General features: G+C 35.8%; 2 protein-coding genes and 1 long non-coding RNA gene across 3 annotated transcripts in view; 1 reads left to right on the plus strand and 2 right to left on the minus strand.

The window, feature by feature from the left end:
* Nucleotides 1-8,555: 8,555 nt before the first annotated feature.
* Nucleotides 8,556-27,736, minus strand: part of LOC125647289 (uncharacterized) — a 28,756-nt gene continuing 9,575 nt past the window's right edge. The window contains exons 7-15 of the mRNA XM_048873974.2: nucleotides 27,470-27,502; nucleotides 27,294-27,332; nucleotides 26,776-26,862; nucleotides 25,897-26,085; nucleotides 24,243-24,308; nucleotides 20,592-20,649; nucleotides 18,947-19,143; nucleotides 12,397-12,414; nucleotides 8,556-9,174 (exon numbers count right to left, since the gene is read on the minus strand). Coding sequence (XP_048729931.2) covers nucleotides 8,789-9,174; nucleotides 12,397-12,414; nucleotides 18,947-19,143; nucleotides 20,592-20,649; nucleotides 24,243-24,308; nucleotides 25,897-26,085; nucleotides 26,776-26,862; nucleotides 27,294-27,332; nucleotides 27,470-27,502 — 1,073 coding nt within the window. The 3' untranslated portion in view covers nucleotides 8,556-8,788. The remainder of the gene's footprint in view (nucleotides 9,175-12,396; nucleotides 12,415-18,946; nucleotides 19,144-20,591; nucleotides 20,650-24,242; nucleotides 24,309-25,896; nucleotides 26,086-26,775; nucleotides 26,863-27,293; nucleotides 27,333-27,469; nucleotides 27,503-27,736) is intronic.
* Nucleotides 12,848-18,560, plus strand: LOC125647612 (uncharacterized). Its single transcript, XM_048874360.2, has 3 exons — nucleotides 12,848-13,085; nucleotides 13,692-14,159; nucleotides 18,141-18,560. Exons 2-3 carry the CDS (start codon nucleotides 13,695-13,697, stop codon nucleotides 18,279-18,281), a joined length of 606 nt encoding a protein of 201 aa, XP_048730317.1. The 5' UTR covers nucleotides 12,848-13,085; nucleotides 13,692-13,694; the 3' UTR covers nucleotides 18,282-18,560.
* LOC130046875 (uncharacterized) lies at nucleotides 13,225-13,803 on the minus strand. The gene is made up of 2 exons (XR_008795921.1): nucleotides 13,719-13,803; nucleotides 13,225-13,635 (listed from the first exon to the last, which is right to left on the minus strand). It is a non-coding gene; the product is annotated as an uncharacterized LOC130046875 (long non-coding RNA).

Consider the following 27,736-nt stretch of genomic DNA (forward strand, 5'->3'; position numbering starts at 1 on the left):
ACAAACTAGATATTTACAAGGAGTAGGTAGTCCTTTACTAGAATTGTAAATTTCATGATCCTAGGAGTAAGGGTTTTGGTTCCAGGGTGGAGCCACAATTATAATAGTGATTATTCTTTATCATTTAAGACTTCTTTAAGTTTGCTGATACAGTATAAAAACTAAATAAATATTTAGGAAAATCAAAAAACTTTGTACTGCAATTGTGAGTTTTGCCACCACAGGGTTTTAACTATTGATTAATTGAATATTGTTTAATGTTCCTCGAGATTTTTTCACTCGTATGAAGATGTCACCATTGCCGGTGAATGCTATACTTCGATGGATTTCCTACATATGACTTTAATACAGGCAGAGGCATTCATGTTGTGCGGACAGATCTAGTTTCAGATTGTATGTTACACGCATTTAGTACAATGAAGAATTCAACAATAATCCTTTATATGTTTTAACAGCTACAATGACAATGATTTATTTGCACAAGCACTGGCAAAGGCACATATTATAGATTTTACCATGGAAACAATAATATATATTATGAATATTTGTACATTAAAGGGGCACACCTCCATCGAAAATCAACGAACTGGAACAAACCTCAAACTCGATCTGTATCTCATCAATATACATCTGCATATGAAAAATCAGGTCAATCAATATCTTAAGGCGTTAAGGAAAAAAAAATCTGGAAAACTGGTCGTAACAGTAATTTTTCTACGTTAAAGGGCACAACTCCTTCAAAAATCAACAAATTGGAACAAAATTCCAACTTATTAACTACAAAGTTTCTTGAAATTCTGTGAAGCGGTTTCATAGGAGTGGCGCTGAGAAGAACAGGACTGACGGGGGCCAAACTTCTAAGTTCAAAAGGGGCGTAACTCCCAGAAAAATTTAAAAGTTTCTGGAAAGGATTGTTTTAAATCTAACAAAGATAGACTTTTACAACAAGCAAGGAAAGCCATGTTCTATGCTAGAAAATAATGTTTAACTATAGATATATTATTACAATTCTTTGCTTCTATCTTGATGCATGGAGCAAAGGTGTGGGATAATGATTATGAAGAAAATATTATCATCGAAAGATTGCATATTGAACTTTGTAAGAATGTTCACTGACATGCATGATATATGGTGAACTCGGTTGAATACCTATGTTTATTCCTATTAGTGCAAGAAGCCAAACATTTTGGGAACGCATTATTTAAATGGCAAACATGAAAAGATCTCCTGTTCCGCATATTATTCAAGTTAGATAGAGGAGAAGTGTATCACTCCAAATGGTTAAATTGTATGAAATATTTCTTAATTAGGATTGGTGGTATCCAGATTTGGAACGAATAGCATGTCTATCATTTATCTAAAAAGGTTAAAGTCTTTGTATGATTCTTGTTGAAACTTGGAAAGATCATATATAACTTATTCAAAAGTTCTAATTACAAGATGTACAAGACAACTTTTGGTTTTGAAAATCATTTATTATTATACCCAAGATTCCACAAGATGTATTGTATAACTTTGGTAAATGGCAGGTTTATAAGGATTGGTAGGTCTGAACGATTATGTACTCTTTGTAACAAACAAAAATTAGGCAATAAACAGAGGATCTTGAACGAGTGCTTATTCAAATCCGGTAACGAATTTCATAAGCACGAGTGTAAGATTCTAATTATCACACAACTATTTTAATTTGAAATGACCTAGCGCAAACATCTGTGCATCAAAGGACCCATTGGAAATAAGCTTTCGAGCTTTCATGGGTTATCCATGGTATTTATGTACAATACTGTATATACCAAATAAACATTTATATTTTCATTTTATTTATTTTACTGTATATTTCACAACCCGAATGTCGAACAAAATTTTGCTTTCAATTCGATCGTGACGTCGTCGCTACTTGAAAGAAACTTGAATGATTGACCTACCTAATTTGCGTAATTATGAACCTGTGCTAAGAGTTCGTATCGTTTTTCTGAACCCGTGTTATGAACCTGGGAAAAGTACTGTTGTGTGATAAATTCCATTATCTGTTCAGCTGTACTTATTTTCTTCACGAAAGGTGTAGATTCTAAACGCTTAACTGATTGTCGAAATACTGTTAGCTATATAGTGAATTAATGAACTGTAAAGACAAATACACTATGATAGGACTTGCCTTTATCAAGTTAGTACTGTCCATATTCTTATGTTGTTTCATTCATTGTGTTCAACATTGTTGTTGATCGTACTTTTTGGGTACTATTATACACTGTCCACCATAAATAAGTATATACTTACCAAAATAAGTTACTTGCGCATACAAAATATGGTTTACATCATAGATACAGATTTTTCTATGCAAAATACATAACTCTTATATATATGAATAGATAACATTAGGCTTTTAACTTTTTATATCCTTATTTTTTATGAAAATACTTCATTTTCTGAATCTTTGAATTTTCTAAAAAGAGATATTATGCAAACTTTTATCTTGAAACCATTTCAAACTAACTAATATATATTGTGTATTTAATGTGGACTTTTATAAGACCTTTTGATTTTTCACCTTAAATAAATCAATATCACAATTTAACAGACTAAGCCAAAAATATTGAATGTCCATTATTGTTTCACATATATTGAAATTGTACCCTTAAATGATTATTTACTGGGATAAATTGAAAGTTATACACAGTGAATTCAGCTCTTTTTCATTACATTGAATATATTTCATTCCAAATGTGTAAAAAGCTTAAACGTATACTTGTTTATGGTGGGTAGTGTATACATGCTCCATATGGAACCTCTCAGTAATATACAAGTTTCAGAGAGAGAGAAAGAGAGAGAGATTATAGGGGTCATCTACTCCTTAAGATGTACCAAGTTTGATGTCTGTCCAGGAAACGGTTCTCAAGATATTGAGCGGATCGTATATTCCTATGACCACTTTGACCCTTTACCTCAAAAGCAATATAGGGATCATCTACTCCTTAGGATGTATCAGTGTAAGAAGTTCGATATCTGTCAAGCAAAGGGTTCTCAAGATATTGAGCGCACAGTGTCTTTCTATGTCCATATCTAGAGTGGATTGACCCTTGACCTGAAAAACAAAAGGGGGTTCTCTTCTACTCATAACCAACCCACACATGAAATATCACTACGATCAAGTGAATGGTTCTTAAGATATTAAGCGGACAAGATGTGGTCTACCGACAGACAGGTGCAAAGCAATATGCCCCTCTTTGAAGGGGACATAATTATAATACTATCCATCTCATTGCAATCCAGCCTCAACACCTGTCAAATACACCAACATAGTGAAATTAAGATGTGTCAAAGTAGCATTCCTATTCTCGGATCCATACAGGACGTATATGGGTTGTCCCGTGTTTTAAAAATAAACACAAGATGTTTGTAAATCACTTGACCCACCCCACCCCCCATATGGTGCAAAATTGAAAATGGTTATACACATCATTTAATTGATAGTAGTATCATCAATTCAAAATATTGAGCAGACAATATCTTCCTATGTCCAGAGTGGATTGACCATGTGACCTAAAAATCAATAGGGGTCATCTACTCCTTATGCTGTACCAGTGTACCAAGTTTGGTGTCAATCAAGCACATAATTCTTAAAATATAGGAGACAATATATTACTATGTCCAGTTCCACCATTGACCTTTGGTCATGTGACCTCAAAATCAATAGGGGTAATGTTCTCCTGAAGATGTACCAAGTTGGATGTCTGTCAAGCAAAGGGTTCTCAAGATATTGAACGGACAGTATATTCCTATGTCCAGAGTAGATTGACCTTTGGACCTGAAAAACAAAAGGGGGTTCTCTTCTACTCATAACCAACCCACATATGAAATATCATTATCTTCAAGTGAATTGTTCTCAAGATATTGAGCGGACAACATGCATGTGGTCTACCGACCGACAGGTGCAAACCAATATGCCCCTCTTCTTTGAAAGGGTGGGGGGCATAATAAAGACCACCGTATACCAAGTCAGATGACCGTGGTACTATTTTTTGATGGCCGGACACATCACATACATGTGGTCATAAATCATGATGAAATGAAAAGAAACCTAGTTTTTGAAGAAAAAAAACCAACCCACCCCCCCCCCCATATTTTGTCCTTTTAACTCCTCTCCCAGTTTAGAAGCTAAGGTCTTTGTAAATAAATTGAAGGTGTGCATAACGCAAGGATTTTGATTCTCAACCATTTTTAATTTTCTTTGACGTTTTCAATATTGAGACGTTGTTGAAGTTGGGTCAAGTCTGGGGAAATTTGACCCAACTTATTGATATAATCAATAAAGATGGTTCATTTCTTGGTTTTGAATCGTTTTGCAATACTTATTCAAATACAAAGATTAATTTTTTAAAGAATATAATAGCATTATTCATGCTGTAAAGCTTGGGTGAAAAATAGTGGATGTGACAAAACCATCAAAAAGCTCACAAATCCATTGATTATGTCAAACATATATACAGTGTTGAAATGCAACAAATCAAAGCTTTTTTTATGAAATTATAAATCAAAATACTTCAATCACATCAGGCAAAACAAAATGGAGTGAGCTTTTAGAAGTTAACACTAAACAATGGAAAATAATTCATAAAATACCCTTCGGAGTGACAAAAGATAGCAAAATCAAATGGTTTCAATACAGAAATATAAACCGAATCTTAGCTACAAATTCTTTTTTATTCAAAGTACTGCAACCATCGTTATTCTGAAGTTTTGCAATACTTATTCTATTTTTCACCCAAGCTTTAACAGCATGAATAATGCCATTATATTCTTTAAAAAATTGTTTCAATAGAACATACTCTGTGGGAATGTTTTTTTTTTTTTTTTTTTTTTTTTTTTTTTTTTACAATTTTTCCTAGCTGAATTTGGGCATTTTCTGGAAGATAAGACTGATTTACAGATACCTATTACCAAAAATATCTTTTACTTTTGGTTTTACTGAAAACAATAGTATGATACAAAACACTTGTATTATGGCTTAAATAATATGTGTACACAGCAAGATGCACTGAGAAGTCCTTGAGTATGCGTGCTGCAATATCACAAATGACATTTTTTTTATGAAACACAAAAATTTATTTCGTATAAAAATGGTAAAAAGGAAAAGTTTGATGCCCAATGGAATCGATGGAACCTTCTGTTTTCTTATCCCCCCCTCCCTCTCTCAAATCCCACATACCTTCAGCTTATGCTTTGTTTCATTTTTGTTTGTGTTTTCTCTGGATATAATATTAATGTACATGTATATCTGATGTACCGGTATGTGCAAAATTAAAAAAAAAAAAGTTTAGGGAAATATTTTACACACAAAACTCTTGGTTTGTCTATCTACCTCTTGTCACAGTTTAGGCTAAGACCCTTTATTCATACAATGCAAAGAAAGTATGTAACAGCCTGATGATGGCTGATTCTATCTGAAACAAAGTTTTATAAATTATGGCTTAAGAAAAACACCCTATGTAAGCATTTTCACGGGCGTATTATGTACCATTTGCGGTACTCTTGTTCCACATTCTGGTATATCAAGGGGTCTATGTTTGTCCAACTCTCTATTTTGTATTGCTTATATAGGAGTTGTGAGATTGACCACTGTTCGTTATCTTCACCTTTCATACAAAATATACCAAGTTTGGCCCCGCCCTATTGAGTCAGAACCTTTACCCGGAGATCATGAAATTTACAATCTTGGTAGAGGCACATGTGCAGGCGTAGAGAATATTTTGGTAATTTGTCAAATTTGCCCCGCCCCTATTGTTCCAGGGCTGCAAGATCCCCGAAATTTACAATTGAAGCCCCCTTGTTCCAAAGTTAAAAATGTTCAATTGTTAATGCACGACAACAGACGAATACAAATTACAAACTACTCTATGCTTACTATACCCACACCCACAATCCCCCTCAAATCAATGTAGGGTGAGCTAAAGAATGTTTTCTCTATCAATAAATGCAGTAGATTGTTTCGTGCCAGTAAAAGCATTATTTCAACTCTCTTTTCTCGACCACATGCAACATCTCTCTCATCCTGCCTTGTTGATACACATCCATTCAGTGATGACAATCTTCACTCTAATGCTGTGTAACACACAACAGGCGACAATGGTTTTTGAAATTTCTCCCCATGTCTAAATTTTTTTTAAATCTTGAGGAATCCAAATGTTCGTTCAATATCCACCCTTGTGGAACTATGAGCAAAATTGAGTTTTTTTTCTCCTCAAAGGTAAGGTGACCATTACCCCGAAATGCTGTGATTAATTGATTCAGTAAAGGGTATGCCAAATCCCCAAGAAGATGAATTTTTGTGGGCACCTCCTCTAAAACTTTTGAAATGGGGCTGTTTCTGAATACCCTGGAGTCATATATTGACACAGGGTAAGCAGATAATTCCTTTTAAAAAATCAAATCAGTGTCGCATACAGCCTGGAGATTCATAGCAGGATAACCCTTCCTGTAGGATTCTCTGTAGCTGGCGGGTCCACTGATTGGGACGTATGATCCATCTATTGCGCCAATAACATCTGGGAAACCAGCTCTCTTTGAAAACTTCTCAGCAATCCACGAATACTCGTGCTCCCTTCGGGGCTAAGAACTAAATTTTGATATAAAATGGTTTAGGTTTCTTTGCTTATTCCAAACCTGTCAGCAATACTGCGAACGATTTCCGCGTTACCCAGACACCACACGCATGCTTGTGTTCACCGCTCCAACGACACTCCCCTGGTGTTTGTCTTGTGGTTCCCAACGGGGACTAAAAGTTCCTGAATTATTGATACTACGACCTTGATGAACAAAAGGCGTTCTCTACATGGCATGATGAGTATGTGTACCATGTTTGACGGTCCTAGCCCAAAACGTTTGGTCTGTATTCTGCCTACAATGTTTTCCTATTAACTGATACTACTACCTTGACCTCTGACCCTGAAAACATCATCATGGTGTCAAATCTACCAAGTTGTAAGATTCTGGAGTTTACGGTCCATTTTACGGATAGCTGGACGGACGACGGCATTCCATAGACGGGTCTATAAAAAGCACTAAAATGAACGAAGAATTGCTGCACGACCTGTCCTCAGGAGAAACGAAAAAGTTTACATAAGACAGCTAAATATAAAAAAGAAAAGAGCCCGAGCACTAAAACTATACTTTTACAAACGTATTTACACTGCAAATTACATGTTTATTGTATCTGGCTTGCTACCGATAATCAATGTTTTCTAGGGAGCGTCATATTCGTCCAATGGGCTGATCTACATTGCGCGAAGTAGTAGCAATAATTTTAAGACTTAAATAATCTCAGGTAGGACGAGATATCTAATCATGTTAATCAAATAGATAAAGCATTCTGTAGAAAATTCCATGGACAAAATGTTTAATAAAAGAAATATTAAAAATAATAAATAAAAACACTCGAGTATTCACTAAACAATTAATGAAAAGAACAAATAAAAATGTAAACAATGTGGACCAACTCATGAAACAGAGGATTAGCAGCCTAGTAAACCAAATAACCCTCAGGTATTCCAGCACTGATCGTGTCTAGGGTAGAAGTATTTATAGAATCACAAAAAACTGATAAAAGAGTTTCGGTTATGTCAGATAATGGTGAAAGTCAAATAGTGGATAATTCTGGAAATAGGGTGCATATAAATTAAACTACACCAGTACAGTCTTGTAAACCAGTATGTAGTAAATGAGCATGTAAAAAAATCGCTAAAACGCATCAAAGATGCGTATGGCCGAGTTGCAGTTTGGAAAATTATGCACGCTTGCATTCACGAAGTAAAAACATGCATGTATTTAATATAGTTTATAAATATGAAGCTTGAATGGCCGCATTAGGTATTTAGTGTGATAATGACCTTGACCTTTGGATTACAAAAGCAACATGAATCTTGAATGCCATAAGGATTTGAAGTCTGATAAACATGCACCAGCAAGTACATGTAAAAAAGTTAGAGGCAAGCTCAAATCTACAGTATATAGTGAAAAAGAGACCTTGACCATTGACCTTTTGACCTCAAAATAAATAGGAACCTTCCTCTTTTGGATGTGATTAAAATATGGAAGTCTGACAAAGACGCACCAAGTAGTATGAAAGTTAGAGATCGGACAAGCTCAAAATCTATGCCATTTAGTGACAAAGTGACCTTGACCTTTTGACCTCAAAATAAATAGAAACCTTCCTCGTTTGGATGTGATCATGTTATGCAAGTTTCACGAAGATGCCCCTAGTAGTATGAAAAGTTAGAGACCGGACAAGCTCAAATCTATGGCATTTAGTGACAATGTGGCCTTGACCTTTTCACCTCAAAATAAATAGGAACCTTCCTCTTTTGGATGTGATCATGTTATGTAAGTCTCACAAAGATGCACCAAAAAGTATGAAAGTTAGAGACCGGATAAGCTAATTGTGGACACCGCCCGCCCGACTGGACTCCCATCCTTCGCAAATTTAAAAGCCGAGATTTGTATGATGCATCAAATCTTCCTTGCTGTCATTTTGAATAAAGAAAATGATAGAACACTATGAATACTATATGTAAAATTGTTTTTCTTTATCTTTAAAAGTGGTGATTGTTCACTTACTGCCAAATACATTGTTTTTGAGATGAGAATTTCGATTGGTCGATACAAATTAAAACCGGTTTTTTTTCTTCTAATCTGTTAGGACTCAATTTACAGGATATGTTGCTGTATCGGTAAGCATTCTCTGTATGTGTTGAAATTGAGAAGTTTTGCTGGAAATTTTCAATTCAAATTTAGTTTATCTGCGTCTTGGGAGGAATGTATTGCCATCGCCACCTGGTGTTGGTAATTCACCTACTCCATTTGAATCCTCATTCTGGTAATATACATTAACGTTTGAGCTATGTCCATTTCTTACTACATAGAGGTCATCTAATACAACTGTTTCATCGAAACCTGCATGGCTCTCGCATCGATGAAACGCGTTAAGATTCGAATTCTGTTCCTTTTCTTCTACATAGTAGTTGTCAGTTTCTCCCTCATCTTCCATATGTATGTGGTTGTTATATACAGGCGACGACTGGACCTGTCTGTGCCAGTGTTTAACCAGTATCAGAGCCAGGAACACACAGAAATTTATAAAGTAACTAAAGAGCACATACTTCAGGTGTCGCTTCCAAGCATCTACAAGGAAGAAAAATAACAGCTTGTTATAACGATATATATATATATATATATATATATATATATATATATATATATATTAAAAGAAATAGAATAAACAGTACACAAAGTTAAAAATTTAACGCAAGCGCTTTCATTTTATAATCCTCAGGCGTTACATTTTAAAATAGTTTTGAAATGGTCTGACGTCATAAAGGCGTGAATATATATATATATATATATATATATATATATATATATATACACATAATTATACGAGGGCGAGTCAGTAAGTAACCAGCCTAACTTATTTCCGGTTGAGATCCACCTCTTCTTTTTCGATGTAATTGCCCTCTAGCGTGATGCACTTAGACCAACGTGTTCAAGTACCATCAGCCCAGAACTGAAAAAGTCAGGGTCATTTCCATTGACCTACTCCTCAATTGCCACTTCAGACCGGAAATGACGTCCACGGATATCCTTTTTCAAGTTTGGGAATAGGAAGAAGTCGCTAGGAATAGGCAGGATGTGGTAATAATTCATACCCGTTTCGCCCTACAGCATCTGTTGCAACTTTGCAAGTGTGGACTCTCGCGTTGTCCTGCTGCAGCAAAACACCTTTAGAGAGTTTACCTCGGCGTTTTTCATGGATGGCGGTTCTCGGCTGACCTAACAAGTTTGCATTTGCATATTACACTCTAGTTATTGTACTTCTCTTGGGTAAAAAGTCCAACATAATAATGCCTTTTGCGTCTCAAAATACTGTGGCCATCACCTTGCCAGCAGATGGTTGCGTCTTGAACCTATTTGATCTCGGGGACCCAGGCCCTACCCACTGACGACTCTGAGCTTTATTCTCTGGCTCATAACCCAAGTCTCATCTACAGTCACCAGATGCAAAAGAAAATCATCTTTTGACCTAAAACGCTTCAACAAGGCGCTGCATACTAATGTTCTGGTTGCCATTTGCTCATTGCTAAGGGATTTGGGGACCCAACGGGCTGTTAGCTTGCACATACCTAAACGATCATGCAAGATTGTTGAAACGCTACCATGTGAAATGCCTAATGCCTGCGCTATTTCTTCCACCTGAATTCGCCTATCAGAGTGTACCAGATCCCGAAATTTCTTACACATTTCTTCGTCGGTGGCATCCAGTGGGCATCCAGACCTGGCTTCATCTTCTAAAGACGTTCTACCGCGTTTGAATTCCCCTACCCAGAATTTAACCTGAGCATAAGATGGTGCAGAAGACCCATAAACATCGGCTAACTCGCCGTGTATTTCCTTGCCTGTTTTACCTTTTAAATACAAGTACCGAGTCATAGCACGGTACTCTACTTTAGATGAAAAGCATGCCTTTGCATCACTAGCCATGTTTGACATTCAATATCTTATTAAATATTGACTCGATACGCGTGCATTTTGGACCCAGGTATAAAACATGTATTGAAACAAGGCATGAAAATCGTGACCGTCTCGGTCAATCGGTAATGGGATATGCTGGTTACTTATTGACTCGCCCTCCTACATAGAACAATTGGAAACTGCATGTCCCCATTTCACTAAAGAAATCCAGAATGACAGACTTACGTTTTGTACAAGCTAAACATCATCTCAGAGACTATATATATGCATCACTACCTTCTTTACCAACAGACTAAAGAATCAATGGAGTACCAGACTTAAAAATAATCAAAAGTATAAAATAGTGCTAAGCGTATGAATTCTGTCATTTATCTGGTACGTGAAGTATGAATTTTCATTAGCAACATTTTTACTAGTAGTTCTAATGTCACTGTGCAACCAATTATGAATACATAGATACTAGATCAAGAACGTGTATGTGGACACAGAGTTTGCTTCCGTCATCGTTGAATACCCACATCATGAGTAAATCATCGTGATGAGTAGAAGACGAGATCAGTCGTGGGTATCCATTGATGGTTTTCTGTAAGGTTGGGTCGTATAGGTTTTACAGACATAAATCGACTTGCTACGACAACGGCTCCAGGACTTGGGTTAGACTGGTCCAAACATATATGTGTGTAATAATCTTTTTTGTGATCAGATGTGATGTTAATGAAATTATCAAACATACATGTATTATACATGCACCGCTGACACGGAGGAGGTGGGGGGTGATCATCAGGGAATCTCTCTCATTACGGCCGTTAAATGTTTTCTGTTGAAGTTTTCTCACTTCGACTTCTCGTGGTTAGATGTATTGTGTGACTTAGTTACTGTTTGTCTGATCTCAAGGTCGAAATATAGGTTAATTATTTCTATTGATAATTCAAACATTGCATACGGTCATTCCGCCCAACAATTCCAACTAATATAAACATTTTAAAACTTTTCTTTGAAGGACCTTTAACAAAAATTTGAATTTATTTGTCCCTAATGACCTCATCCTTCCTACACATACATTTACCACCACCTCCGAGCGCATCCTTCCTACACATACGTTTACCACTACCTCCCGAATATCAAACTAAATTCTAGATACTTCCGACCCATGTCCATTTTCAGTAAGGGTAAAGGCACCCATGGTCTTTGATAATTATTTCATCAGACACCTATTATGCCTAGATGATCAGGATAAAAGAATGTCAGTGTATGTTCAATTAATTTCCGTAGCCTCGTCCCGTGCCTGATTTGGGGGCTATGCATTTTAAAATTTTGTAAAACCCATTACACAAATTTAATCTACTAGTATGCTCCCAGTTTGTGTGCTACAGAGTACAGGTCCAAAATTTGAATCATGAGTGGAATTTTGAGGATTTGTAACAATGATAATCAATTCTGTATGATGACAATAAACAAGGTCTTTGAACAGTTCACAAGAAATTCAATTCTACCTGTTGCACTAGCAACAAGCAATAATTCTAATTGCTGTGTGGTGATACTCCAGTGACTGTTAAGGTCCATGGGACTCTTGTTGTTTAGAAAAGTTCGAAATTTCAAAATAAGAATATCATTATGAAGTTGCCTCAAATACATTAAATTGATAGTTTCTAGTATAGTGGTCCCTACTTCGCATGCAAAGAGTTAGGATTACGGCTATAAGGTTAGGCGAAATATATGTTGGTACCATATTCACGGGGACCGGTATACTAGAAATGATCCACATCACATGTAATTTCAACAAGCTATTCATTTTGACACCGGTCACTGATACGCTTTTGATCCATACAGATATCTCTATATTTACAAAATAAAGCATAAATACATATAACTTACCAGGATCGCTTGTTGTGACTGAAATAAAAAAAAAACCCATCCATTTTTATAAAAAGCAAAAAGATCGTCAAAATAAATAAATAAACAAAACACCAACCTCATCTAATAAAATTAGTACATGCATGGTTGCCTTTTGCCCAAACCGTTTATGTATATTGTTTACACGAAATAAACATTCTTTAAATGAAACTTAATTGGCATACATATGTATCATTAATAGTTTCTTAAAACTTAAAATTTTCAATGAACTGCGATATTGTACTCGTCCGCTGCATGGCATGATGCTACGAATACATTGAAGTAAACAGTAAATCATTAAAAGCGATCTCAGTTAATGAACTGACATATATAACGCGTAATGTTTTCTTTCAGCAACTAAAGCGAAAGGACTTCAAAATAAATCTTGCGGAATGATACAATATTTATCCCAGTGTAATCAATTCAGAATCTTCGCCGCGGTATCGACAGCTGACATGTGCATGCGTATGATTGGGTTCACCGACTGTGTGTGATCGATCCCTTCTCTGTGCGGTCTCGATGATTATCGTTCTTGAAGATAGTTATCATAATGTGTACATTTTCACAGAGGCAGTAGTAGCAGCAGCCGACAATATGGTAAAGTGTGCTGGTTAGTCACGGCATGCAGACGACATATTGTTTATTGAATAAATGTCGTACCGGAAGAGCAGGTAAGGGAAATTTTGTGTGAAGAACTATTTGTACGATTTAAAAATCTCGCCGGAAAGTGTGACTGTTATATAATTTGATGAATTCTTGAAAATGTAAATGGCTATTTAAAAAACAATTGGTAAATAAAGTGAAACAAAGAACTTTCTTACGTTTTAATGATTCTCTTAATTGGTTTCTATGACTACATAAGATCGTATTTTCTGGTACTCGAGGCATCGATTTCTCAATTTCCAACACATCCGGTGAATAAAATTGAATTTGTTCTCCACGTTTGATGAAATGCTATTACCAATTACACCAACAATGAGCCAGTAAAAGTGAGAAGGCTGTCCTTCTGAACAATCATTATAGCCTTGCGAGTGGTGCATATAGAAGTGCTTCACATCAAATCGGTAAATTAAAGAATGTTCCAGCCACATTTTCGAAGTAAACAAACAGCAAGAATATCGCATGTCTGACTCCATGAGTATAATCAATGTTGGAAATTTGCTAGTGGCACTGGTGAATGAATGTAATGTTGACGTGTGGCAAAAATTTTAATGGACATATCTGAAAGATTAAAACAAACGGTTTTGAAATAAAACAAAGAATAATGATCGTTACAGGAAATGGAAGCTCCACCCCCTTCTTACCACGAAGCAGTGAATTCTGAACCTTCAGCCTCGTCGTCATTCACAACTTTTCCGTCCCCATGTCCACCTGAATCAAATGCGACAGGTGGACGCGTTTCTGAACTGTGTGTCTGTCCACAGCACGGTATTGTGCCTCGTCTGAATATGTGTATATGTGGAAGAGACACCCTACAGGGAGGTGCAATACAAACAACGTCATGCCAACACTGCAGCAACTACGTCATTGTTCAACGTCATTTCTTAAACACTCATGCTCCAGTTAGTGACGCAAATATTCATTCACAAACCCAAAGAAATGACGCAATTAGTGAAGGACAGTGTGAACAACCCATGTCAAATGACATGACTGTACATTTTGATTCTGCAAAAGGAATAGTGAGTTCCCTTGTGTCAGCCGATGTAGATGTAGCAGAGCATGAACCGATGATATCCGATGCAAATGTAAGTATGTAGATATAGCAGAGCATGAACCGATGATATCCGATGTAAGTTTGTAACTGTAGTAGAACATGTATGAACCGATCATCTCACTCGGATGCAAATGTAAAGTCAAACATTTATAAATGTACATTTGCGGGTTTGGTGCCTCTCCACGTCAAATTCTTGAGACATCGAGCCGATAAAATTTCAATGGAAAATATGGTAGATTGTTGCACGTGTTATTTCATTAGTGATTGCAGATGCGTCTTCTTACTATTCATACCACCTTAGTTACAACTTAACTGCCATAATGTCTGCGTCCTCTATTATCAATATTACGCAACCTCTTCTCTATTGTAATTTATTTGTTACGAATGGACAACTCGGAGAAAAGCGCAGACAGTTTTACCAATAATTCGTTGCAAATGGATATCGTGAAGAGGCGCAGATTTCTTTTAACATACACCTTATCCCCGTTGGTATAGCTAATTTGTTACATCCTATGAATCTTTAAGAACTCTGTCAGTCTTTAAAGTTACAAGCTTGTAAATTCTACAGAAACTAATGGAGTACTTTGGATTTTTTCTCTCCGTCTCTGATTAATCTTTTGGACCAGTTTGTGTCAGCTGCAGTCTTGAGATTTAATGGTATAACAATCTATCAAAAGTATTCTTTAGTACAGCAAAGCCTCGTAAAGAACTCTAGGCTTATATTTCAATAACGATTGGTGTACGATAGAATATAGAAAACAAGATGGCGATATCACTCGATTTTACGTCCAACCATACATTACCATCATCTAGAATTTTTTTCTTCATGAAATGATTGTTCTCCAAACAAACTTTAGATAAAAGGGATATTAGATATCTCTCATCAGCCTCCCTTTTGTAGAATTACATACAAAAGCATTCGTAATACTGCTATAGGACATTAATATGATGCCATCGGATACAATGTTAAATATAAACCGCAATATTTTTCATGACTATCATATTATGTACATGTATGCATGAAAGGACCGACTCTGTGAAATATTGATTTCCGCTTTTTAGTTAGCAATAAATATCCTTGCAACAAGGGAAACTTAAATGTCCAGATTAGTCGACTTTTTTGTTTTGAGTTAAATAACCTTTACACGGTGCACATTGAAGAGTTCCAATGTGTATATTTTCCCTTGTAAGCTAATTCAGAGATATTTGAACTTTATTGCAAGATTCAGTGAAAGATATACTGCAATTGTTAAAGCGGGTTTTTCTAGTCAAATGAAAAATAGAGGGGATAGTGAGATTTTTACATTTGTTTCTTGTAATTCCTTGTACTCAAACGTGATCTGACCTTAGATAATTAAATGCTATAAAATAATCTATAAAAATTACTATATATCAACTTGTATGCTATAGATGTTCTAATGATTATTTTATAGCATTTAATCAAATAAAACGGCGAAGGGCTGCAAAATTTAGGCTTATGCTCGGCGCTTACGGCCCTTGAGCGGGGGGGGGGGGAATCTTTATCGTGCCACATCTGCTGTGACACGGGACCTCGGTGTTTGCGGTCTCATCCGAAGGACCGCCCTATTTAGTCGCCTCTTACGACAAGCAAGGGGTATTAAGGACCTATTCTAACCCAGATCCCCACGGGGCCAGGTTAACTAGATAACGATTTCTCTCTTGGTATGCTTGAATGACTTGTAAAAAACATTTTATTCATAGATATATAATAAACTGAGTTTGAAGTACTGCTTAAAATGTGGCTGTATCCGGGAAAAAAATTAATCCCCTAATTCCATACTTGTACTCGTAAAATAATTTGTTTTACCGTTTTCAAAACTGATCTTTTATTCAAAGTTAAGAGGAGTTAACTTTTTTTAAGTGAATGTTAAATATACAATACAATGACAAAGTTTAACATCCTGTCAATGGTAAAAAAGATTTCAAGAATATCAAACCTATCGCCATATGAATTACCCTAGTATATATACATGTACTAACATTCTGTATAATATACATGTAAAAGTTCTAGCCTGACGATCTATAAAGAGTTGGTCGAACTACCATGAACTAGTATTCTGGATGCATAAGTCCACCAAAAATTATAAAGTTTAACCTCCTATCAATCAAGAAAGATTGTGAGAATTAGCAAAATCCTGACAAAGTACATAGCTAGCCAGGGTTTTTCGGTCCACTCTGCATGGGAAAACCCTTGGCTAGCGAAGATGGGCAAAGTACACAACCTTCATGTACATGTACTACACATGTAACAGTAACACCCTGCATGCTATAAAGAAGGTATCTTAAAAATCATATTAGTTTAATTTAGTTAATCAGACAAGCTATGTGCAGTGTACTCTACATGTTTAACATTTACATATTAAAATATCAACTTCTTAATTTAACTGTCCTTAAACGTAGTATAGAGTAGTAGTAGTAGTACATGTTTATCATTTTAACGTCCCGCTCGAGAATCTTTCACTCATATGGAGACGTCACCACTGTGAAGGGCTGCAAAATTTAGGTCAACACTATACATGTATACTTGGCGCTTACGACCTTTGAGCAGGGAGGGATCTTTATCGTGCCACACCTGCTGTGACACGGGGCCTCGGTTTTTGCGGTCACCTCCGAAGGACCGCCCCATTTAATCGCCTCTTACGACAAGCAAGGGGTACTGAGGACCTATTCTAACTCCGGATTCCCGCGGAATCGTGGCATTGTAAACCGAAGAAATTGTTAATATGGCTATTCCTAGTCTGTTATTATAGCTCAAGCTGACCATAACATGATATACGCTTTTGTAATTTGTTGTTTATGTATAATTAGTATATCAGGTATATTTTCATACAAATTGTATATAATTGTAATATTTTAACGAAGCCGTTGGGGAAGACAAAGGATCTGAACTAAATTGAAAACTGTGTGACGAGTCGTACAAACCACGCAATCTGTGTTACGGATCACAGGCAATTGCATCGCTTGGGGTCGAATTTACTATTAAAGAGTAAAGGTATAGAACTCGATATATAGGGTACCCAAGTTAGCCGATGTAAAAACAATAAACCAATTGAAATAAAATTCTACTTTGTATTCTAATATATTCATACATAATCAATCTACATTACTACCAAAGTTCATCCCGAAATTCCGTATACTTCAGTCACTTAGAGCTATTACGGACTTCATTTTATGAATTGGGGTAAGAAATTCATTTTAGAAATGATATCTTATGCTGCACATTCAATGTAATAGCTTGTTGCAATGCTCAAACATTCTGTTTAGTCGTATAGTGCCAGGGCCCAGCTAAAAGTCGACCAAAAAATAATAGGCATTTTTCCGAATTCATTTTTGTATATCTTGGGAAATGTACAGAATTTCGGGATGAACTTTGGTAGTAATGTAGATTGATTATGTATGAATATATTAGAATACAAAGTAGAATTTTATATCAATTGGTTTATTGTTTTTACATCGGCTAACTTGGGTACCCTATATAGAGTTCCATACCTTTACTCTTTATATAGTAAATTCGACCCCAAGCGATGCAATTGCCTGTGGTACGGATAGACTGGGGTAAAGCAACACGCCCTCCATTTTAGTCACAGGGGAATACAATACAATGAATAACCTATATATACATTTACCATTTTGGATGTCCAGAATTTATCTCGTTAGTGTATACACAGTCCTTAAAGGTCATATTTATTTAAATAACTCAAAGAAAACCATATAGCTCCTTGAAGCGGGGTACACTTTACAATGTAGGTAAATCAAAATTCTCTCCAGTGACCTTGACCTCTCGTTGAGGAACCTATTATCTTTAGGTGGCATTTTTGGAAATGTGGTAAAATCAGATACGAAATATGGGTTAACTTGTACATTAGGCTGAACCAACGAACACATGAGGGCACGAATAAAAGACTACATTATTTAACAATTTGTTGCTAGGTATAACGGAAACTGAGCTGATTGTCTTTCACAACTGAATATTGTTTTTCATTTCTTACAGAGGGTGACAGGAACTGAGGAAGACGAAGAAGAGGCAGAGGGCGCATGCGCCAATTGTAACACCGGTTCATTTTGTGCGGCCTCGTTTTTAGCCATCTTTGTTATCATTCTGATCACAATCTTCACTTTCTTTTTAACGTGACATATCAATTAATTTATGTAACTACATGTACTTTGTTATTCTCCGGCAAAACTAAAGAAATGGGCTTGTTCGTGATAATTTGTACTCAAATTAGGTGCAATTTCTCTTGATAAGTATAATTCATTGCAGTTTATTTGTTATGACTTGTTTACTTTGTCATGCTGTTCTAATGTAATAGTTCTCGTTACTCTTATTTTGATATCGTATATTGAAGATTAACCATCCATGCTGGTTGCTTTATTGCAAGGTGCATTTAGTAAATTATTTTCGTAGATATTCGTGTTTGATTTCTTCTCTGTGGATATCCTTTAGTGTACAGAACGCCTGATGCTTTTAATGAGACGATTACTTAGAACCCTAAATTGAATCCCGTTTGGCATGTCGTGAAGACAAAGTAATTTTAAAGCATTACATTTCTGTGCTCAAAACAAATGGAAGAAAACCCTGGTAATTGCCTACATGTTTCGAATTACGTTTGTGGGTTTTTAGGCCTGTTTTTCGTTCTCCAATTGTCTTTTAGATAATTTGATAACAGCATCTTCGAATTCTATGAAACTGCATCTCCAATGTAATTCGTTAGCACATGGAATTCATACTCAAAACTGAACATGTTCTCTAGTTTAAACTGATTAGGTATAGCGAACGGTGAAATGTAGAATAAATACCTGTAAACTGTACAACCCTAATCTTCTTCATTCTAATCCAGCACTCAAAAAGCCCGGAATCAGTCATCTGAGCGTTTGTTATCATCAGGTTGCCATAGACATCAATAGTCACTCTACCAGATGTGTTCTTGGCCACAGAAAAGGACATCATGTAATTTGAATTGTTCAACCAGTATACGATATCGTCGAGAGTCGCCCTGCAATGAGAACAAGTCCCTCAGAGGTCCATGAGATTCTGTTGTGATCCTATCAACCCGGCGGTCTCGATTTGAGCAAATTTGAATATACATATAAAGCTGATAGCACTTTAATTTGACATTATAGTTTGGTTGTTCTTAAAATAGTTTAAATAGAATTTATCAAGTACTCTAAGTTATTTTACTCGTCATTATTCCGTCCAGATTTTTCGTAAGATTTTCCTCATTAATACACGTGAAACAGATGTACTTTAGTGTTTGTTCCAAGTTCGAGAAAAACAAAACAATCCAGTGGCATAGAAGAATTCGATATCTCGAGTGTGAACCGTTTACAAGTACAGACAGATGTCGAATTAAGATCTAAGTCTAAGTCCTTCAATGAATATAAGTACAACACATTTTGCTTATTAACAATTTCTTTACCAAACATTCAACGTGTGGTTTCGATGCTCCCTCCCCCACCTCAGGTTGTTTCCTACTCTTCCCCATATATACAGTATTTGTTGATACATAGGATATCGTCACGAAGAAGCAAATTCGAATGAGATTTAAAAACAACATTTTAACAATATACTGACGACCAAAACTTTATCAGACAGTACAAATCTATCAAATACATGTTTATTGTCCTGAACTTTCTCAGACAATACAAATCTATCAAATACATGTTTATTGTCCTGAACTTTCTCAGACAATACAAATCTATCAAATACATGTTTATTGTCTTGAACTATAACTGGGTGTAGGTAGGAAACATTTTCGATACAATAATCAGAGATCACCTGTATTTGTGTCATTTTAAATTGATTTAACATGTAAAAAAAAAAAAAAAATCAACATGTAATGATAAAATTCATAGTGTTTCCGAATCCAAGGTTGCGTTTGTTTTTCGTGTGTTTTTTTTGTAAATAACAATTTTTGATAGCGTTTTCAAATATGGGGTTCTCCGATTATTCGTGTGCTTGTTATTATTTACTTTGTTTGCTTTATGTTCCCCACTCAAGATGTCACTAGTTGTGCAACAAATTTAGACATATGACTCAGAATTCTTTATCAGGCCAAAGCTTGCTGTAACATTGGACTTTGATATTTAAGGTCTCATCTGGAAACGATTCTTATTTTCTTAATTGCTGAGCGTTGGTCGACGGAACAGTCTCTTCCTATATTTACATCTTAGGTTTGAAACGGCCAAGGTACGAAGTAAACTTGAAACCACGATCCCCCGTCACAGCGAACAACCACTGAGCCAACGCGACTGGTAGTAAATCTTCAGTATTTCCAAATCTGGGGATTTTTTTTTTTTTTTGTTGACAATATATTTAACATTTAGTAAACAATGGATATACAATCTCAGGTTTTCTGGTTTATTTTTAAAATTGTAAAATATCAACCTTGATTGCATTTCTAAATTTGAGGTTGTCCAACAATAGGCATGAAATTGTACTTGCCCTTTGCATTTAATGATTTTTGAGCCTCCTTCCATTACATTCATATTCTCAACAGGAACTGAAATGTGAAATCGCAATCATTACAGCATTACTGTCAAATATAGAAATACGAAGAGTAGCTTTATTCCAAGAAAGAGAGCAGGTTTTACAAAGCAATGTAGATCATGCATGTATGTACATATCAACTTCAGACAATGTTCCAATGACCAGCACATCCCTCTTACTGTGAAGGAAGAATGCCAAGTCTTAAACATCAAACAAAACATTTTTCTATCATGCTGCTCAGCTGTTTTAAATGTATATGATTCATTTCAATTATTTTATGTACATTCTGAATTGTTTTAGCTTAAAAAACTTAATGATTCCTCAAATTTTGTCAGTTTCGAAGCAGGTAACTATATTATACGATCACGCAGAGGATTGCTTAACTAAAACAACTCACACACTCCTGTAAATGATAAACAAATGCAATGAATCGTTAAAAGAACATCCAATATGCATTTCTCGCACTGTCTGTAGATGTCTTCAATGTCATGTGTGCATGGGGTCCACCGAGGACATTGGGTTCTTTTTGATATCGATTACCACTTCCCAGGAGATACGCACAACTGACTGCAACGCGACATCTTTTTAAATTAGACAACACTGGTAATTTTGGGGGATTGCACTGGATGAAAAATCAATGTGCAGTCTTTTGTCTCATTGATTTCTTTGCATGTAAATGTATATATTTCAATCTGTATAGAAACTCGATTTTGTCTCGGGGGGAGTGTCAGCTATTTGATCCCAGTTTACTACGAGGTCTCTCTCTTTTCTTAAAATGTTTTGTTCAACACATGAATATACATATTGAATTGCCTAGGATTAAACAGAAGACAAAGCATAGTTCTCTCGCCATGTGTCTCTATCTTAACCTTATTTTCATTTCTGTCCTTATTCACACATATGTCCTTTATTCACGTAGAAAAAAGAAAGAAAGAGAAAGCGTCGAACTCTTTTAAATATAATATTCAACAACATGAAGATTTTCCCTTCGAGACATAATTTATGCTTTATGTAATTTGTTATGATTATGATTGTCCATTAAAGTTGCTAACGATAAATCACTGCATTCTTTATAATTAATAATAATAATAAAAAAAACTAACAAAAAAAATTTAATAAATAAAAAACCCACCACACACACCCTAGAGTAAACGTTGTCATAGTATATTGTGGATTTCAATTAAGTTAAGTATAAGCCGTGATTTATCGCCCCGAGGAGAGTTTATCAATATTCGGCGGCAGACAACTGTATTAATTTCTGCTACATGTTCCAGTCCTCTAAAACATGTCAATGTTTCGTGTTATACGGGAAAACGTTTGTCTTCTTTTTGTGACCAGAAAAAATATCTGTCAAGCTGCGTCTTCTAATAAGTAAATATCATATTATAACAAGCTAAAATTATTAGGAAGTTGAACGATTTTTCTAGATGCTCTAAAACGTAATGAAATATTTTGCTTAAACATCATGATCAATGGAGGGAATATCAGGATTGTTGTCCACATGAAGGGACATACAATTATTGACCTTTATAAAGTCATTACGATGATTTAGCTGCCCTCGAGGTACTAGTACAATATTCCCCGGGTCTATAAGTTGTTGTGAATATTGACAATATTCCCCGGGTCCGGAAGATGTGGTGAGTATTGACAATATTCCCCGGGTCCGGAAGATGTAGTGAATATTGACAATATTCCCCGGGTCCGGAAGATGTGGTGAATATTGACAATATTCTCCGGGTCCGGAAGATGTCGTGAATATTGACAATATTCCCCGGGTCCAGAAGATGTGATGAATATTGACAATATTCCCCGGGCCCGGAAGATGTGGTGAATATTTACAATTTTCCCCGGGTCCGGAAGATGTCCTGAATATTGTACAATATTCCCCGGGTCCGGGAGATGTGCTGAATATTTTACAATATTCCCCGGGCCCGGAAGATGTGGTGAATATTGACAATATTCCCTGCATGCGGAAGATGTGGTGAATATTTACAATATTCCCCACATACCGGAAGATGTGGTTAATGTTGTACACTATTCCCCGGGTCCGGAAGATGTGAATATCGTACTTCGAAGTTACTGAAACATTGTGTTGACCTTCAGTAATGTCATTGCTTGTTTTGTCGTATTATAATATAATTTGAACCATGGAAACCGGCAACTAGAGCTTACAAAATGATATCTGGTCGGCCATCTTTGTTTACAACTTGACTGCAAGACCTAGTCAAAAGTGAATAGAGACGTGAATTTTCATTGGACAACCAAAACATAATAACCAATCATATCCATTTGGGAATATCAATTCATTTTTGGTTCGATGTTGAAAAATCAAATGTTAGATTAACCTCGAAGGTACTATTACTTATAGGTGAATATAACAATCTATTTTATTCTAGTTTGTTGCATCTCAGTCAATCAGAAAGCTCTAAATTATTATTCAGTCATCTAATAGAAAGGTCTATCAAACAGCAAAAGTCTGATAAGATAGAAAATAGCAACATTAAAATAACATTTTTACTTCATTAAAATAACTATAAAAAAACCCCCAAAAAACAACCCAAAAAAAAACCAACAAAAAACAAAAATTAAATTAATGCACGTCTACCATGCCCTCCACGAATGCTTTATGAAAAATTTCAAGCAATATTGTAAAACCCTTCTGGAACCCCAGCCAGAGCCTAGAGATTTATGATGTAAGCAAACTGTAATCTACTTTATATTACATGAGGATGTTTTACGGTCAATTTTACAAATGTAACCCTCGATTGATTGATCATATTTTGTTTAACATCGCTCTCGAGAATCTTTCACTGATATGGAGATGTCACTATTGCCGGTGAAGGGCTGCAGTACTTGGGCCTAGATGCTCAGCTCTTATGGCCTTTGAGCAGGGAGGGATCTTTATCGAGCCACACCTGGTGTGACACGGGTCCTCGGTTTCTGCGATATCATCCGAAGGACCGTCCCCATTTAGTCGGATTTGTACCCTTGTGGTTCCCATGATGAATATTTTTCAAAGAATACATATCAAAAACTTTAATTCTCTATTGTGGTCCCGCCCTAATAATGATCCTATGGGTCATGTGCGGTCAAACTTCAATCTATACGAGAACCATTGCATATCAACTCAAGACATTGTACATATTGAGAAGCAGCTAAGATACCAAAAAATGTCAATGAAAGACTTAAGGAGGTATGCTACACTAGAGAAATTTGATATGGATGAAAAGTGGAGAATATGTACAATACTTTGAAATTTTAAAACTTTCAAATTTACTTTATTTAGTCAAAAAAATACAGTTTTAGTTGAAAGCAATCTGAGAAAAATTTAAAACCCTTGCTGGACCCGAACACGCAATCTTCATTTCAGCAATCGACGTGCTAACCTACTCAGCAAGGCGATACTTTTTTTTAAATAAATAGACAAATATTGCTTTTATCCATTTTTTAAAAGGAAGTCAGCCATTATGACGATGTAGAGTACCTCCTTAAAACACTTCTCGTGGCCCCGTTCAGATTAAAGAGCTTAAAAATGTTTACACTTTGGATATAAAGACCTAACCATCGCATAATTAGCGATAAAGACCTGTTCTTTGATTGACTTACCTCCCTTGTCAACTCCATGGAAGTGAATATCAGCGGAGTTAAGTCTTGAGAATTTTACTGAGCCAACTGCAAAATACGAGAACCGAAAGTAATATGATCATGAAAAATTGGGTATTAATAGAAATGTTAAGGCTAATGCCAACTTCCGGAATTTGCGATTCATCTTCAAAACCTATTCCAAAATATATTATAAAAGATTGGTTATCTCTACTGAGAAGTTTTTGCATTTTATTTGGTATGCAGTGTGACGCTAATTTAATCTTGGGGCGGGAAACATACATATACGCTTGTGAAATTGATAATGAAAAATCATCGTCTTTCGGCTTAAATATTTGCATGCTGTTTTGCGTCCCATTGAAGAATTTTTCAATCAAATAGAGACGTCATCAGCTGTGAATAAAAATGTGCCCCAAATTCCGACCTGTGAATGGTGCTCAGTATGCCGTACCGGGGGGGGGGGGGGGGGTGTCTTGGGGGGGGGGGGGGGGGTCTTTATCGTACTAATGCCAAAGGTCATCCGCATTTAAGCTCATATCCGAAAGACGGATGACTTTCACTTCTAATGCCAGGCTCCTGGAGAAGAAGCAGTAACTATTTATGTTCCTGTTAAATGTCTTATGTTTGGTCCGGCGCCTGGATCTAGAATTGACCTGACGGTTGCGAAGCACCGGTCCTAAACTTTAGCCTACCGCGACCGGTATTGAATATATTTCAATTAGTGTTTCACAACTTGAAAATTGTGTATATACATTGCACAATCTAATTAAAATTAGATGTTAGATCCGCTCGCGTACTCGCATTTATGTATGCGAGTACGCGAGCGGATCTAACATCTAATTTTAATTAGATTGTACATTACAGAAATATTTAGTTTACTTCAGTGGCTCTCCCGAGCATTGACCTTTGTATCATACAAATCTACACACAACCCAGCTATAACCTAAGCACTGTATTTTGTATAATTTATGTCTTTCATGTCATATCTATATTGGAGATGGTCGATTACATGTGTGCTATATCACAAAAGAGTTTACAGAAGTTAGAACTAATGACTGGCAACAGGTGACTAAGTTTCTTGGGTGACTGAATTTTTGGAAAATCGATGATTATTTTATGATGTTTTAGGCCAAAAAAAAAATCAAAAAATCAATAGTTTCTCTGGCCCTGCCGTATCCGTTGAAAAGGTATCGCATGGATTTTTTCTCTCCAATTTATATCGATTTATTTATGTAAATGAAGTCACTCTTGTGTTATAAATATTTATGTAAAACTTACAGATGATTTTAATAAAATTGTAAGTACATGTATCTTTTTGATCAAATGATTATTGAATGCATACTCATTTATGTGCAAATGTTTAAGAATGATAGTATACATTTAATAGTAAAGTAATGTGAAACTATTTTTTATGAAAATAAAAACCCCATTGCTTAATCTATATAAACATGTACAGTCTATACAAGAAAGAGAAAGTAACACATTCTACAGTCAACATAAATAGGAAGGATAACTCATGCTACAGCCAAGTATATAAAAAAAGTAATAACTGCTGTCTCATCAAAATTTGAAATTTTTGGCCTGAGAAACTATTTATTATATTTTTTTGGCCTAAGTCAAAGATCTTTAGATGCCGTTATGACTGTTGTGAACGTACTTTTACTTCCGCATTTCATGTGACATTCTTCTATTGCAATTTCATCTGGTCTCTTTGTGAACTGGTCCCCATACACGTCAAACATGGTAGATCGACATGGAACGCCCCTCTTAAAGGTTCCCAGAGCATAGTATACATACGCCGGCTCCGTGTATTGTTCATTATTTATCAGTTGAACCGTACATACACCTTGTACAAAAAAAATTATGACATATTGGTACGATTGGAAATTAATGTTAGTAGTGCAATTAAAGAGATCCAAATGGGTTGATATTGGTAAAAGTGGGACAGCGCATAAGATTGAGACACAGCAGTCCCTTGATGCTTAATAATATTGGTAAAATACTTTGAGCATATAGTACTGAAAACCCAATTTTACCTTACTTGTTCTTCATCTCCCTCAATAGTTCGTAACCGAGTTGTTATGAATTCTGCATGATTATCATTGTTACATAAGCTTTACCATTTTATAAAAGGTGCGGCACCTTCATGTTATTCTTTTCCCCAAAGTTGAATATAACGTTTACTTGAATGATAACGAGATTCATGAACAATGTTGTCTACGAGCAATATGTAAAGTTGTATTAGAAGAATAACAAGGGTTCGATCGATGCTGAAAATTTAGTGACGCTACGTACATGTACAATTATTAAAAATAACGGAGTTGAAGTTTGTACATAAAAAGACTGCCACTCAGCAGGGAATACAGTGAATTGGAAAAATATCATTTTCTCGTGCAATACCCTCTTTTAATTGACCAGGTAATTTAATCATCATTATTGTATTTACACAACATTTCAGCGTCGTATCCATTATTATCTGTTAATGACACCCTTTAAACACTAAGATACAATCTTGATAGTTAATGCTTTTTCGTACCACGTCTCCGTCTTTCTCCGGGTTTACCACATACGGAACAGGAACTCCATTCCTTCCAGTCTGAGTAAAACCTCAGATTTAACGTCACTGAAACGAGAAATCATCGTTACCAATACAGGCAAAGACGAACCGATATACTAGAGCTTAAGGTTACAATTGTGTGTACTTCTATCATCTTCGCCTGCTAAGAATATGATTCGGGTACTATCATCTATGAGAATAGAGTCCGCAAATCGGACGCTTGGCTTGCGAAGATGACGTTGTATATAAGACCCTTAGTTTGATTTGTGTCAGTCCATCCCTATAACCTTGGTCATGACTTTTAAGAAAAAAAGGTCACATATGCATGATAAAGATCATGGGTACTTAACAAGGGCAGGTTAAATTTGACACATTTTGAAAATGGCTATACTCGGGGCATAAATGTTCACAAACATGACTTGCCTATTACTGTATTTTTTAAAAAATCATTTACTGCGATTCCCAGATGATACAAGCCTTCCGCAAAATTCACTTACTGTCGTTTTCTGGTTCCAGGAATCTGTCTGTTTCTGTGACTAAATTTCAAAACAAAAGAAAACATGTAACTAGATTTTTCCCCACTCATACTTTGAACAGGCTTAAATTCATTCCTTCAACCATTCGTATTGTACATACGTTTACGTGCATACTAGTATATAAAGTACATACTTACCCTTTCTTGCTGGAATATCACTTGTTCGTACGACTGAAATAGAGCACTATAATCATAATTATTCAAAATAAAATCCCATTTATTTTTGGCATAAACATAGTCATGGCCCCGAAAATAAAACAACTTTTATAAACGATTTTAGTTCACCTGAGCTGAAAGCTCAAGTGAGTTATTCTGATCACACGTTGTCCGTCTGCCTGTAAACTTTTCACATTTTCATCTTCTTCTCCAGAAATACTGGGGCAATATCAATCAAACTTGGTACAC

The sequence above is a fragment of the Ostrea edulis genome, chromosome 6 (assembly GCF_947568905.1).
Source record: "Ostrea edulis chromosome 6, xbOstEdul1.1, whole genome shotgun sequence".
NCBI lineage: Eukaryota > Metazoa > Mollusca > Bivalvia > Ostreida > Ostreidae > Ostrea > Ostrea edulis.

Bases quoted from the DNA above. Each gene is read 5' to 3' on its own strand.
- LOC125647612 (XM_048874360.2), top strand. From the start codon at position 13,695: ATGGAAGCTCCACCCCCTTCTTACCACGAAGCAGTGAATTCTGAACCT. The intron at 14,160-18,140 runs GTAAGTATGTAG...CATTTCTTACAG, and splicing joins CGATGATATCCGATGCAAAT to AGGGTGACAGGAACTGAGGA.